The sequence below is a fragment of the Octopus sinensis genome, linkage group LG8, assembly GCF_006345805.1.
Source record: "Octopus sinensis linkage group LG8, ASM634580v1, whole genome shotgun sequence".
Lineage (NCBI taxonomy): Eukaryota > Metazoa > Mollusca > Cephalopoda > Octopoda > Octopodidae > Octopus > Octopus sinensis.
This window is the reverse complement of record NC_043004.1, coordinates 14,922,160-14,939,659: the sequence shown is the minus strand read 5'-3', so window position 1 is coordinate 14,939,659 and position 17,500 is coordinate 14,922,160. Positions and strand designations below refer to the sequence as shown.

The window sequence follows — 17,500 nt, the reverse complement described above, 5'->3', positions numbered from 1 at the left end:
CTCAACATAATTACTTTCAAGAGAAATGTTTCCGCTTAGATGATTATAAATGTTTATATTCAAATAGATAACAATCAAATGAAACATTGATACAACAAGAGCAAAAGGACAAATGTTAAGCTTAGTTTATATTACCCGCTGACAAATGTTAGGCTAAATAATAGCATTTCGCAGATAATAACTTCATACATACTAAGTTCTTATACTTATCGGCACAAGTTTAATTTACTGATGTGAACTATAATATTAAAACTATTTATCATATAGACAACGGAAATATGGAAAAGAAAGGGAAAATTGAAATGATTATTCTTCATAGAGTAAAAAAGTAGATATACATATAAACGTTATTTATTTAGTCTGTCAAATTATAGTTCTTACTTTTGCGCCAATGTAGGAATATATCAACATTATTTGCAACAGATGTAGTGAACTGCAAATTCACTACAGAAAGTTCGTGCCATTTTATAGTAGGTTACATTTCGACTTATTTTAGAACATGGTTGTGTCCACAGAATAGGATTTGACTGCACCTCCATTTAGAGCACAATTTAAGCTATCTTTTCGTGGAAGAATGTTTATGTTCCTATAACCTGTGTTAATTCTGTAACCCTTTAAAATGGAAGATAAGAAAGTTCATTTTCGGCACTTGATGCTTTGGGAACCAGATAAAAATTGCTGTAGCTCGACTGGGATGTGTTACCCCACCCTCTATATTCACATTGAAAGTTTTCTTGCTCTGAAATAAAGTATTAAATATAATGAAACACTGCCTACGATAGAAACCTGCGCAATAATACTTGGATTACCTTCGAGTGCTTGAGATTGTCCTGTAATCATCTTCTGAGAATGTAGAAATATATTTTTTATACTATGTCGCTTTTGCTATTGTTGTAAGAGCTTGGTGCAAGAAACATCACTTTTGTTGAGCGGAGATCTTCATAAGAAATATAGAAAAAGTCCAAAGAAGGGAACGGAGAAAAAACTTGCCAATGATACATTGTGGTCACACACACACAACACATATACATACATATACATACATACATATATATATATATATATATATATATATATATATATATATATATATATATATATATATATACGTGAATGTACATATGCGTTGACACGGAACGTGGATATGTGCACTCGTACATTTTCGAATTCAATATACATTTCTATTTCTATTTTCCTTCGTGTATGTAGTGGATGCTATTAGTCACCGAAACTAATTTACTTTCAAATACATCAGGCAACAAAAACTTCCTTGATTTTTACCGTTTTAATTAAGCGAAACATAATATAAAAAACTAAAATCATTACATTTCATTTCGCGTTCCAAAAGGTCGTTCTCATTTACAGCACTTTGCCGCCATTAGCTCCTGTTTAACTTCAAGTAAAGATGGTCGAATTTTGATAATTTGCTTATTAATATATATTTCATTCAATACGTTATTAGTCTCAGATTTACATATGTCTCCATCACTTTCATGTATTTGTTTCGTCCTCGACTTCTGGTTTTTTTCTTCGGCACCCTTTTCCTACTATTTCTTACTTTCGTAAATGTTTTTTGTTTGTTTTTCCTTCTTGGCTACACTTCCCAGTTACCGTTTTATTTGTTTTTAATACGTCAATTAACTAAATAAAGATGAATGGTCATTCTATAATTCAAGAAAGTTTCAAATGTATACAGTCAATTGGGGCCTGGGTGGAGGAACACTGAAGAAGCAATTCTTCAGTAGGAGATTCTAAAAAATACCACAAAACCACACAGACAAGTGTGTAACCATTTATCTCTCTCTCTCTCTCTCTCTCTCTCTCTCTCTATATATATATATATATATATATATATATATATATATATATATATATATATATATATATAGGAGTATATGCGTGTCTATGTGCATGTGTATGCGTGTACAAATATGTTTATGCACACACAGAAACACACACACACACGCATATATAGTCATATATTTCACGTATATTTGAATAGGTCCAGGAGTGTCTGTGTAGTAAGAAGCTTGCTTACCAACCACATGGTTCCAGATTCAGTCACAATGCGCGGCACCTTGAGCAAGTGTCTTCTACTATAGCCTCGGGCTGACCAAAGCCTTGAGAGTGGATCTGGTGGACGGAAACTGAATGGAGCCCGTTGTCTCTCTCTTTCCCTGTATATATACGTGTATATATATATATATATATATATATTATATAATATCTATAAGCATATATATATTTATATATATATATATATATATATATAAAGTATGTGTGTGTGTCTGCATTTGTCCCCCCACTATCGCTTGTAAACCGATGTTGGTGTGCTTACATCACCTTAACCTAGTGATTCGACAAAAATTCAGATAAAATAATTACTAGGCGTTCATAGAATAAGCCCTGGGGTCGAATTATTCTACTAAAGGTGGTGCTCCAGCATGGCCGCAGTAAATGGCTGAAACAAATAAATGAATATTTTTATAGGTATTTTTGTGTGTCAATGAGAGTAAGTGAATGTGTGTGAGACTGTTTGTGTGTTTGTTTGTTTGTTTGTGTGAGTGTTTATAACAATGACCGAGGGTTCAATAAATCATAAGTGACCGATCTGGACAATTAATAAATATATAATATATTCGTTTATTAAGCACATGGGAGCAGAAAAATATACATGCAACAAAACAAAAGCAGCAGCAAGAAAAATGTATCATTCACAGGAACAGTAGTAGCATAAGCATGAATTATTATTGACGACCTTTCGTCTCATAGTAAATTCTGTAATGAATCTGAGCCATTAGTCATCTCTATTTGATTATTTATAAAACTACAATTTCTAGCAACATTTCGTATTATTGTCCACATTGATTTATTAACGCTGTCTATGGTGTGAAAATATTGTGTTTCTTTTTTATTCTTTTTTATAACATAGCTTTGTTGTGTTGTTTTGTATGCTATTGCTTTTTGTTAATATTGTATTTATTGGCTTTGTATGTTGAGAAGAGGGCATCCTTAACAGGAATCATCGACTAAGAGAACAGAAGTGCAGGAAATCCAAGACGTGAAAAGTAGGTAAATTAAACTAACGTAGGTTAATATGTTTGAAGGATTCGGAGGCGTACGGATATAATAAATATATCTATAAGTACACATGGAAAATTATATACTTACTTTTGCTTAATAGAAATCAGAATTTTACATCATTATTCATATGTTGCATAATGTAGAAAATGGCAAAGCTTCATAAAAAGCATACATAAGTCGTCTGTGAATAGGCATAAATAATATTACACAAGTATACGTATGTATGTGCAAATATATACAAAAATATATTTTTGTATATATAAAATACATATATATATAAATATATATATATATATATATATATGATTCACCAGGTGGTGCTATTAAGTAGACATGGCCTGGGCAATAATGGCCGAAACCTATCAAAGTATCAAAGTATATATATATATATATATATATATATAATATATATATATATATTATATATATATATATATATATATATAAATATATATGTATATACATATATATGTGTATGTATATATATATATTCATTTATTTTCACATGTATATGAATACATAAATGTATATATAACATCATCTAAATCACATTTAGAATGAAATATTTATAACAAATGTAGAAAGCACCCGAGTATATATAATATATATATATGCATATATATACATATATATATTATATATATATATATATATAGATCGTTATAGATATATGTGTATATATATATGTATATATGTGTTTATATCATATATATATGTATTTATATATATATATATATATATATGTATTCATATATATATGTATTCATATGTATATATAATGTATCTATATATGTATATATATATATTATATATATATATATATATATATATATATATATATATATATACATATATATATGAATATATATACGTATACATATATACATATATATATATATATACTATATGTGCCCAAATGTAGTATATAATAAGTTCAAAACGGACATAAATATCATACAGATAAAATATGATTAATGAGTACCTATTATGAGAATATATTTAAAGTGTATTATTCGACACATTATTCGTATTTTAAATACTATTTTTCACGAAGAAAAGTGTATGAGATCTATAATCAAGGGTACTATAATATGAGAATTTAAAATATCACATATCTTATAGCTAATACATTAAATGTCATTAATAAGGTTGATATTTAGTATATTACCCATGAAATTATATATGAATTCTCTCACGGTACATATATATATATATATATATATATATATATATGTATGGATCAAAACATTTGAGTCAAATTCAACAATACATTTCCGTTTCAAGCATGACGCTAATGGACAGCCATTTTGAATTTCCAATACAAAATGGCTGGCGACTAGCACCACGCTACAGAATGAAGAGTAGCACTGAATTTGAAACAAACTGTTTTCATCCATACATGTAACTCCCAATAAATTGGCTGAGTTCCCTTCTTTTGTCTGCCCACTCACTTGTATATATATATATATGGTATGTATATGTATATATAGTATTATTATTTTCTGAAACATTTTGATTCGGCTACACGAGACTTGAAATTACATAAACTCTCCTAGTAGAAACCCAGCTCAGTTACACTATATATTTATGCATATGTATGTACATATGTGTATACCACACACCACACACACACACACACACACACATAATATATATTATATATATATATATATATATCTGTGTGTGTGTGTAATATACACATTTATAATATATATATATATATATTATATATATATATATATATATATATATATATATATGTATATAAATGTACACAAACACAACACAGATAGATACACATACATGCATAAATGATAGATAAATCGATAGACTGAGAGACACTGGGTAAAAAATAAATATAATAAACATATATATTATATATTATAATATGTTACGTTTAATACATAGACACTTTAAGTAATTTTTAATGACAAATCAATGCAAGTTATAAAACTAATTAATGCAGCCTTATAACGAATACTAGTGAATATAGGTAATAATACTTTGTTCTATATTTTTGTAGCTTGTCAAGATTTAGCTTGAAGAATTTAAAACGCATGTATATATAATATTAATATATATATAATATATATATATATATATATATATATATATTATATAATAATAATATATATATACATATATACATATATACATAATATACACATATTTATATACACATATATATATGTACAACATATATTTATAATCTATGTATATATATTATACAAAAACATTTTTTTCTGAATATATATTATATATATTATATATATATATATATATATTATATATATATATAATATATAATATATATATATAACTAATTGTACATATGTATATAGAAGACTAGTTTTCGCGATGCATTTTCATCTATGTATATATATTATATATATATATATATATATGTAATCAATGATTCATGAAAACAATAATATTATTGTCGCTATATATAAATAGTTGTAGAAAATTATGTATGTATGTGTACATATATCTATCTATATATATACAGGTGTGTGTGTTTATATATATATACACATGTGTGTGAATATATATATATACACATATATGTATATATATATATGCATGTTTATATGTATGTATATATATACATACACACACACACATATATATATGTGTGTTAGTGTATATATATATATATCTAAAATCTTCAGTGGAAGTAATTGCGAAGGTAATCTCGAACTTGTGAATCACATAGTTGCTAATAATATTAGACACGATTTATGATACCTGAATGAAACAAAGTGAAGCGTTCTTGGTAAGCTTTGTTAAATTTGTGTATATTAGGCACGTAGTCAATTATTTCAACAACCGTTGAACGATTTAAGTAAAGCAAAAACGCCTTCGGACACGAAATATGCCGTTTTACTGATCGTTACAGAATTCATACGCTGGCAAACACAGGTAATGTTATATTTCACAGTCTCTTAACTAAATGGATTATCTCAAGGCTCTCTACACCTTCGTTACAACTAAAAATTGAAATATTGCAGAAAAAAACCAGTGCGGAGACCCTCCTACCGTACATCATGCTGAACATGATGGTGATAAAAGCCTGAAGGGCTACCCAAATGGTCACATGTTGGATTATCGCTGCAAGAAGGGTTTTTCAGCAAGACGAGATAGTGTGTTCCGGGCTTGGTGTGTTGGCGGAGGCGTATGGGTTGGTCCCAATATGACGTGTTCTCGTAAGTAAAAGCATTTCAGTGCTCTTTTCAACAACTCTTAATACACTGATGCTATTATTAACTGATTATCAGATTGGTTTCTCTACTCTGCGTATACTTCTAATGTTAATATGTTAATATAATAATAGATAAAAAGCCGTCTATGTAGTCATAAAGAAGTCATCTCGAAATTGAGTGTTTAGTATGAAATTTCTGAAAAACTACCATTTCAACTTCTGACGAATTTTGTGCATTATAGTTAGAAATTGGAAGAGATTGTTAAAACATCTTAACTTTCATGAACTTGGAAGAATGTTTGTTTCGGTCAACAAGAACAACGTTAAAAATTGACAAAAATTATAGTTCTATTTATTTGGATTGTGTTTGAATGGAAGAAAGAATTGATAAGCCCTTTAATAATTAGAAACCTAGATAGAACCCGTGAACAAGGGTCTACTTTTTTTACAATTCAACAATGTATACATACACACATACATCAATATATATATATATTCATATATATATATGTGTGTGTATGTGCGTTTGTGTGTGTGTGTTTATATATATATATATATTTATATATATATATATATATATATACATCATGCACTGTAACTTTTCTTCCAACCGTTAATGTCACTGTAATCCAACATTGGATTGCTGATGAAAAAGAGAGAAAAAACCAGAATGATGATAACTTCCGCCTAAGCATGCGTTCAAACGGGTATTGGGAATGTTTGTAGCTTACTGTTGTTTGCTGTTGCAAATTTACCTTTGCTAGCTGAAGGCATAAGTGAGGTGATTAGTGCTATTCTAAAAGTGTAATTTTACACATATTCATATGTATATGTAGGTGCAGATATATTTTTGTATATATGTACATAAAACCGAATTTGAAATAATTTTAAAAAATACGCTAAAGGCAAATAAATGAGCACAACACTATAAGTGTAATTGGAAGCCTTCCATTCACACACACATACATACATACATACATACATACATGCATACATATATATATATATTATATATTATATATATATATATATACATATGTATACATATATAATATATATATATATATATATATATACATATATATAAATATATCTATATTATATATATATATATATATATATATATATATATATATATATATATATATATCCATACATATAGGTACATACAACACATATCTGAATAAATAAAAGTTTATTTGAATTGGCTGCTCGCAAGTTTGCCCTTCCATTACGCCTTCAGCTATCGTAAGTACAACATCGAGTAATAAGTAGATTATGGCTCATAGTTCTATGGATGAAATTATGCATGCATTGATGCATATATACAAACACACATACATGCATATGTACAAATATACGTACACTCACACACACATGATATATATATATATATATATTATATATATATACATATATAGTATGTGTATATAATATATATATATAATATATATATATATATATATATATATATATATATATATATATATATATATGCGTGTGTGTGTATGTGTGCTTGTGTGCGTGTGTGTGTAGCTAAGCATATATACCCAAATATATTTATCTACACATGCATATAATTGCGACTCATTTGAAAATACTGTATAAAGTTTAGGAGTTTAATTTCCTGTCTTAGATTACATTGCGGAATGTTGGTTTCATAGGTTTGAAAATCTTAATTCATGAATTAAATGTTAAACCACAGCAAATGTCAACTGGTCAACGTATCCAACCAGTAATCTCGTACAGTATCAATTAGATTAATTAATAGTCCATCCTGTAGTAGACGTTAATCTTAGAAATAACAACAGCTTTGTGCTCTAAGTTGTAAATAATTAGTAATCAGTTATTTTTTTGAAAGTGAAGAGAAAATTTATGCTATCAAAAGAGTGTTTACCAAATGAGGTTATCTCTGCAGAATCAATGATTTTATCTCTGCAGAATTCATAGCAAGAGTAGCGATATAATAATATTTATCTGAAGAAAACCATTAAGAATAAATGAAAAATGAGAATATCGCACTCCTAACACGAAAAGTAAGACACCATAGTCTTCTCTTCTATTGACGCAATACCTAAAATTACATTGACCCCAGTGCTCAACTGGTACTTATTATCATCTCGAAAGGATTAAATGCAAGTCGGCCTTGGCAAAATAGGAACGAGGATATAAAGACGAACGAAATTTTCCGAAGCATTTTGACTGCTGTGCTAACGCTCCTGCCAGCTGACCTCTTTAGTAAGACGAGGTATTGACTTGTAAACGCTTAATATAGACGAAAATTTCGAAATCATTCTACTTATAAAAATAGGCGTATATAGAACTAGTGGCATATTAATTTCATCTGGATTTGCATAGATCGTGCTACCGTTCTTCCGTTGTTATTTAATAGGCTACTTAAAACTTACTCCTTGGTTGATCGCTGAAACAATCAGGGGTTTCTGACTACCCATGTATGTGGCTGAAGAGAAGATGGCCTTTGATTTTCATGTTACAAAAACGTTTATGAATATTGGAAAGTGATTCTTCTACTAATTCAGGGTAGTTTTCTAGTTTATATTCGCTTTTAAAGATTTTGTGAAATTGGAAAGCCATCCTGATGAAATATCAGATTTAATCATTCACTCAATTTATGAAGCACGTTTAATTTAAATACATAGATAATTTAAGCTTACCCATACGAATATAAAGATTTACAACTTTGCCTCACTTAATGCTCAAAATATGAATTTTGTTATTGGCAACTGTTAGTATTTAGCATGAACTAAACTGCACATTGTAGATTGTCACACGCAGATAAACAACACAAGAGTAGTGTGGGACAATTTCATATGCTGACTAACAAATTTGTATGAGGAAATATTTAAGTGAAATTTATCTTCTATTTTATGTACAAAATCGTCAATTATATTACATTAATCTATAAATTATAAGCATAAAAAACGAGCATAAAAAAGTAAATGAGATCCACTATAAGTACACCTCATTTTTAAAAAAATTTTTCCAGCACAAATAAAATAGACCAGAAAAGAAATTCCTAACATCCCCAAAGAAGCATATTAAATTAATGCTGATCAATATTCACAATATTTTCTAATATAATTGAGAAATATGCTCGCAACCAGCATTGTGAATTTTATTGTAGGAAAAAATATGCATAACGTTTATGAAAACATGCATAATCTCGCATCCGCAAGATATTTTAAATACACTTAATCAGTGGAGTAAAAATTAATCAATGCGACAATTTGGCATTTGTGACAGTTTGTAGCATCTGTTCATTTTCTCTTGGTCCATTCTCGGTCAACCCATGAAGTAATTTTGTATAGAGTCCATGCGTTTCATACACGATTGTTAAGAATGGTTTCTTTGCAGTTAATATTAGTGTTTTCATCGGGAATGTCGAAACAATACACACACACATATATATATATATATACATACATATTTACGACGGGCTTCTTTCAGTTTCCGTCTACCAAATCCACTCATAAGGCTTTGGTCGGCCCGAGGCTATAGTAGGAGACACTTACCCAAGGTGTCACGCAGTGGGACTGAACCCAGAACCATGTGGTTGGTAAGCAAGCTACTTAACCACACAGCTTCTCCTTAATTTTTCGTCAATGAATTATTAATACAGGTTTTTTTTCTCTAAATTTTATATATATATATATAATATATATATATATATATATATATAATATATATATATATATATTATATATATAATATATATAATATATATATATATATATATATTCTAAAGATAAAGACGCGTGGAGTGAGCCTATCAGGGTACAAATTGATAATAATTAATTTGTTGAATACTTTCTAATATAATTGACAAATTTTATTTATCTCTCACAATATAAAACCACATTGTATGGAACAGAGAATGCTGCGATATTTAACTTGAGAAGATCTTTCGTAAGCATTCGTGATGCCTAGATATATTCCACATCATATCGCTGACAGAGGAGAATCGTTTGCTACGGCTACCGGAACTGCCAAACGAGGTGACTTCACTCTGATATGGTTTCCCGAGGAAGAGATGACCAGCAACGACATAACATCCGAATCTCACGTCAAATGTTTATTTCGGCAGGGGCAACACAAATGGCCAGAGAGCTTATTAAAAAACAAAAAACAATCAGTAACGACAGAAACAGTATTAGTACCAGAAAGGAATCTTTATATCCAATTTAACGTGACATTGAAAGAACATAATGCATGTAATATCAAATGGAACAGATTTCAATAACGCAATCTTTATATAAAAATCTACTGACTACATAATTTACTAAGATGTGAGGCATCTTACATCACGGAATTTTCTATAGCAGCTCTAAGACTGAAATGTTTCAATAGATGCTAATATTTAGCGAAAATTATTATCCTAGACGGCAATATACAGAACGACTTGACGGGATGAATTCTTCTGACAGGCAATGATGTATAATCAAAATTTTCATATTTGCAAAACTAATATTCCCACTTTTTTGAAATTTCAACATTTCGCTTATAACCTTGAATATTCCAAATTGACAAACAGACACTCTCAACTCAATAATGCTACTACTACTACTACTACTACTACTACTACTACTACTACTACTACTACTACTACTACTAATAATAATAATAATAATAATAATAATAATAATAATAAAAATAATAACAACAATAATAATAATAATAACAACAACAACAACAATAATGATGATAATGTTAATAATAATAATAATAATAATAATAATAATAATAATAATAATAATAATAATAATAATAATAATAATAATAAAACCATAGCTACTTTAATATCAGTCTAGAGAGACGCTAATGATTTTTATAAGGCTTTGATTTATCATGTATAAAGATACCGCAAATCCGTTTGTAAATGTTTGTCCGATTTTAAAACGTTCATTACACCGAAAGTAAACAAAACAGAGAGAACCAAAGCTAAACATACAAACCCAGGAGTTTGAACACATGCATAGCAGCAAGTTCATATCATCATTTTGAATTTTTTTCTTCTTTAGTATTCAGGGTGATCTCCGTTCTAAATGATGACGGCTGCAGTAAGAAACCTACACAGATTATGAAACATGAACTGTGGACGAGTTAGAGTAGAACGAGTTAGAATAAAGTCATATATATATATATATATATATGTATGTATGTATGTATATATATACACGTCTGTCTATGTGTATGTATGTGTATAAAATTAGTCATATTTTATCATCGTTCCAGTTCAGGTGCCTTTACCTCAAGAAGTGAAAAAAGTGCGGTTTATTAACACTGTATATAATATCTATCTCCTTGAATGCTTTTCTTGTATTAATGGATGCAAACTTCATGCATTATATGTTCCGTTCACACTCGATGTTGATCGTATTGCCGCCTTTCAGTGTTCAAATTATTGTATCTACACGTTTTTAAAATGTTCTATATTGTACCACTGTATGGCTACATAAGTATGTATTTATATATATATAAATTAAGATATATATGTATATATATATATATGCATATATATGTATATATGTATGTAATATAGTATGTATATTTATATATTAGAATATAATATATCTATATATATATATATATATATATATATATTAGCTACCCATTTTGTATGTACGTGTTGCTTGTGTCTCACAACAAATTCGGAACCCACACATGCTTATTTGCAACACGCTGTTGTTAAACTGATAAAACGTTGTCTGTATTGATTTATATAAAAATTATTTTGCAATGTATTTTAAAGAAATTAACGTTATAATGCAATTGCTGCAATATAAAAGATTCTCTGTTTTGCATTTGCTTTCTGTAAAATGTTACCCCTAACAAGAAAATATGTTATGGTTAGTATGTAACAGTTGTATTTATGAAATTAGTATTTACTTTACATGTTTGATGCAATATGTGTATATGTATGCATATGTATGTATGTATGTAAATATTTATGTATGTATCTATCTATCTATCTCTATATATATATATATATATATATATATAATATATTATTATTTATATGTATATATATATATATGTATACGCATGTATATGTATATATTTATATCGGTCAGTATATGTATATATGTACATGTATATATATATATACATATATATATATATATATAAACACACATATGTATATATACGCGTGTGAAATGTGACTGGTGATCAACGCATATGCATGCACATGGATATATACATATAAGCATATCCATGGATATACATATATGTGCATATATATAGACTTAGACACAGATAGGCAGGGAGTGAAGGATAAATACAAAGATTACTTTTATGATGAACCTTGATATATACATATATATATAGACTTCTTTTATGATGTACTTTTATATATACACCTGCATATATCGTATATATATAAGTATATATATATATATATATATATATATTAACATATATATATATACATATATATGTATATAATATCACATATATATATATATGTATATATGTATTTATATATATATATGTATATATATATATATGTATATATATATATATATATATGTACTTATATATATATATATATATATATATATATATACATATATATATATTTATACATATATATATATATATTATATATATATATATACAGATATATATACATATAATATATATATATATCTATATATATATATATATATATATATTATATGGAGGTACATTATAAAGGCAATCTCTGCAATTATCCTTCATTCCCTGCCTCTCTCACTCAATCTCTCTCTCTGTCTATCTATATGTATGCACATATATGTATATATATAAGCGTATGCATATATATAGTATGTGTATATGTATACATATGCGCGTATATGTGTATACATATGAAAATATATATGTAGATGCATATGTATATAACTGTATATATATATCATCATCTCTTATTCCCTCTCACTCTTTCTCATTTGTTGTATATACATAGCAATATATTTAAATAAATATATATGTTATACCTGTATGTTCATTAACGGATTTAACATTAGCCAATTAATTTGTTGTCATTTTGGAATTATTCAATTCATTGAGTTACTTCATTATCATTTACCTTGCATAACCTTATGTGTTTGGAAAATTTGTGTGACATAATATGATTAAATAGTATTGAATTTCATGTACACTAAACTGAAACAAACCATTCAAATTTCATATGATTTGCTATGAATACTTGAACCATTATACATCTCTCTTCACACAAACAATCATACCCATGCTCAAATATATACAACTTTGTTCCTGCCTTCTTTTGAGTTCATATTCATTCATTCATCTGAATATAAATTTCGAAGCAACTATTATGTTAGCAACACTGTTAGATTCAAATTTATATATATATATGCATTCATACAAGAATGCCTATATACATGTGTATATATATATATATATATATATATATAAACGTCTACATATATATATGGGGGTATATGTATATGCGTGCATTTCTGTATATATATATATAATATATATATAATATATATATATATACTTATGTAAAAAACATATTTGCGCGTATTCGTGAATGCAAAGCTTACACGTACAAAATAAAGAGAATCAAACATTTAACTTTCACGAAATAGACAGTGTAGATACGTAAGATAGCCTAACAGGACAAACATCTATGCGCAAATATTAGTATTGATATATATATCAGTGTGTTGTTCATATATATATTTAGAAGCTACCATACGTCCTCACCCACGTACATATATGTAATACATACATATATGCATACACTGTGTGTACATATATATATATATATAATATATATATATATTATATATATATTATATAGTATATAATTAATGAAAGGACAAACTCAGTATGTTCCTTCTGGAAATAACAATCAACAATCTTACTTTAATCGCCAAAACTCACTGATAATAAGCACAGTAATCAACTATAGTTATTATCAATGTATGTATGCGATTTGAGTTTCGACTGTCATTTCCAGCTGGTTGACATACTTCGTATATCCTTTGATTAATTTTAATCCTTCAGCCGTTAAATGCTGTTTGGGGCCTGCAATCGCCTATATTATTGATTCTGTTATTAACATTTTTAAATTGTTTCACTAGACAATGAGTCAATGATATCTTTGCAAATTATTTTTCTCGTGAATAATTTGTTCCGTATTGAAATATATAAACATAAACACACACACACACACACACACACACACACACACACACACACACACACACACACACACACACACACACACACACACACATATATTATATATATATATATATGACAATACTAAGCATATATATATATATAATTATATATATATATAAAAACATTATTGGTGAATTGAAGAAATGGAGCTGAACGCAGATTGAACAGAAATCGTTTTATTTCATTCTACTTTGATTAATCTACAACAAGATTATTCATCTTTCTATTTCACATTATATATATATAATATATATATATATATATATATAGGCAATCTCTCCCAAATCACATCATGTGTAATTAGACTTCTCAGATACGCTGCTACACCTATTTCGACATTCAACCATTTTTATAACCATGCTTCCAAGGATTAATATCTTACTAACTTGGAGACATGATTATATTTCAATTAGTATGCGCAAACCTCGCGTAATATGTTGTTGCGAATGAGGTAAGAAGATTCACAATCGCTACCAAGCATTAGAGGTCAATTTTTATACAACATCTATAGAAGCGATTTACTCATTTGGTGAGTTGCGAACGCTAATTATATTCACTAAATGCGATTGTTCTTTGTAACTGTGCACCCATATCCATCATCATGCTATTACATTATTTATTTTTCTTTTGTCACGTTCTTCCTTTTGCTAAACTGAATTGTTTAGCAGGAAATTCGTTACATACATTCCCGTCCAGGTTGACATTCGTTCTTGTATCAGGTAGCTGAAATTTTCAATGATAAATTATAAAGTTTTATACTGAAACTCTATGTATATGTGGAACCATTCAGTTTCACTGTTAGGATACGTTTTCGTTATCTATATATGTCAGCCAATACTTGTCTGCAACAACTAATCTTGTATATTCGTTTTTGGTAGAAATGGTTATATCTTCCTATATCACTGCGAGATACGCGCAACAATCGTACTGAATTTTGTCGTTGCAAATATACATATATATATATATATATATATAACGATAGTGTAAGCATTCATCAATTTGTAGCCACGAGATATTTTAAATCTACATTGTCTGTAGTGTTTGCACTGATTATTGTGATAATTTTTGCAATTGTGACAGTTTTTGTCAGCTCTGCATTTTTCCTCGGTACATTCTCGGTCAATCCGTGACGCAATTTCGTGTTCATTCCATTCCGTTAATACGCGTCTACTTCAGCAAGAAAAGCTCCTTTGCCGTTTATGTTATTGTAAACGTGTATTACCCGCAAATTTACCTTCATGAGACTGCACTCTTCTGTATATAACTTCACATGATGTTATATGAACGAATTTATATATAATTATTTCTTCCCTGTACATTGCAAACACTTATGTACGTACATGATGTGCGTACATTGATGTACATACACATGAATTGCGGCTGAATGACTTGCGTACGTATTTTCATAGATGTGCACATATCTGCGAGAAAGGGACTGACGTGTGAGAGGTGAGTTTCTGTTTTGCGATAACCAACACAAGTGTCTAAGCTTCTGGGTCGAAAGCATGGCCCTAAATTATTTGTCATTAGATTCATATGCATATTTATCTTAACTTTCCCGAGAATGTCCTATTTTATTCAACGTGATCTTTACAGGAGTGCTCTGATAATTGATTGAAAGTCGTGTCCCACCAGCTAGCTTTTAAAATATTTATTGTAGCATGTTCTTTTATTAAAATGGCTAACTTACGTAACAAACTAGCAGTATGTGTGGCAACTTGTAGCTGCAGTCGTTTTAGTTTTAGCTGACAGAATTAAATCAACCATTACCTTTTCCTGTTTCATCTGATTCACTTTCGTTCATTTCCATTACCATTTACATCTGCCCGATTTATATATGTATCTATATGTGTGCATGTGTGTGTGCGTGAGTAAAGAAGAAAACCACATGTTACATTGTTTGAATAAATTATTGAATCATGATTCAATAACTTTGTTAATACACTTCAAATGCAACGGAAAGGGAGAACAGTTGCTATCTGAACTGATATATGGTGTAAAGTAAAGCTTTACACTCAGTGTAGGTTGGGAGTGTTAAATTAATATTTTGCAACACTTTTTTGCTGTTGATTGTGTGTTATAATCGCTTAATTATCTTTAATTATCGGATTCTCAATCATTCAATACTGTACCATAATATCAATAAGCATCTGTGTGTCCATGTGTTTCTGTGGTCGTGCACATGTATGTCTGCGTTAGTGTGTTTCCTTCAAAAATACATATATGATAAAGTACCGAATATTGAACATACAAAGAAAGCATAAGCACAATTTCTCACACAATTATCAAATTTATACCACTTGGTTGATATATCATAATCAGTCCAATACTCACTTTATATTTTTATGTAATTATCACAGGTGTAGTATCTCATATCAAGCAAAATAAACATGAATAATTTATTTTACAAAACCTTTCAGATTTATATCCCACTACCTCAAACAAACATACACGTATATACTTATGCACACGAAGAGATGCGATCAAAAGCATTAAGATATACATAAACCAATATGTGTATCTACGTCTATGTGTTTGTTGGTCATGGTTTTTGAAACATATTTAATACTGTGTGAGTATAAATATAATAAATCAGTTTGTTATCCAACGAGCATTTCCTCTGCCGATTGACTGTATTAACCGTTTTAATATTTAATTATGAAACGAGTTTAAGCGATTGTATTAATTTTTAATTATATGCATTTACATATAGAAACATTGAAAAATTTAAGTACATAAGAGAGAACTACTCAGCATATTCAGATATATTTATATATAAATCATTGTGGCATTTCGCCGGTTATGACGACGAGGGTTCCAAATGATCCGATCATCGGAACAGCCTGCTCGTGAAATTAATGTGCAAGTGGCTGAGCACTCCACAGAAACGTGTCCCTTTAACGTAGTTCTCGGGCAGATTCAGCGTGACACAAAGTGTGACAAGGCTGGTCTTTGAAATATAGGTACAACAGAAACAGGAAGAAAGAAAGAGAG

At 28.7% G+C, this 17,500-nt stretch overlaps 1 protein-coding gene across 15 annotated transcripts in view; it reads left to right on the top strand.

The window, feature by feature from the left end:
* The window catches only part of LOC115215203 (protein lev-9), a 731,789-nt gene that overhangs the window by 438,238 nt on the left and 276,051 nt on the right, over window positions 1-17,500 (top strand). For 10 of the 15 annotated variants that reach the window (XM_036505264.1, XM_036505266.1, XM_029784401.2 and 7 more), the window contains one exon: window positions 6,096-6,290. The exons of the other annotated variants lie outside the window; for them this stretch is intronic. In XM_036505264.1, the coding sequence (XP_036361157.1) occupies window positions 6,096-6,290 (195 nt within the window). The remainder of the gene's footprint in view (window positions 1-6,095; window positions 6,291-17,500) is intronic. 15 annotated transcript variants of the gene reach the window in all.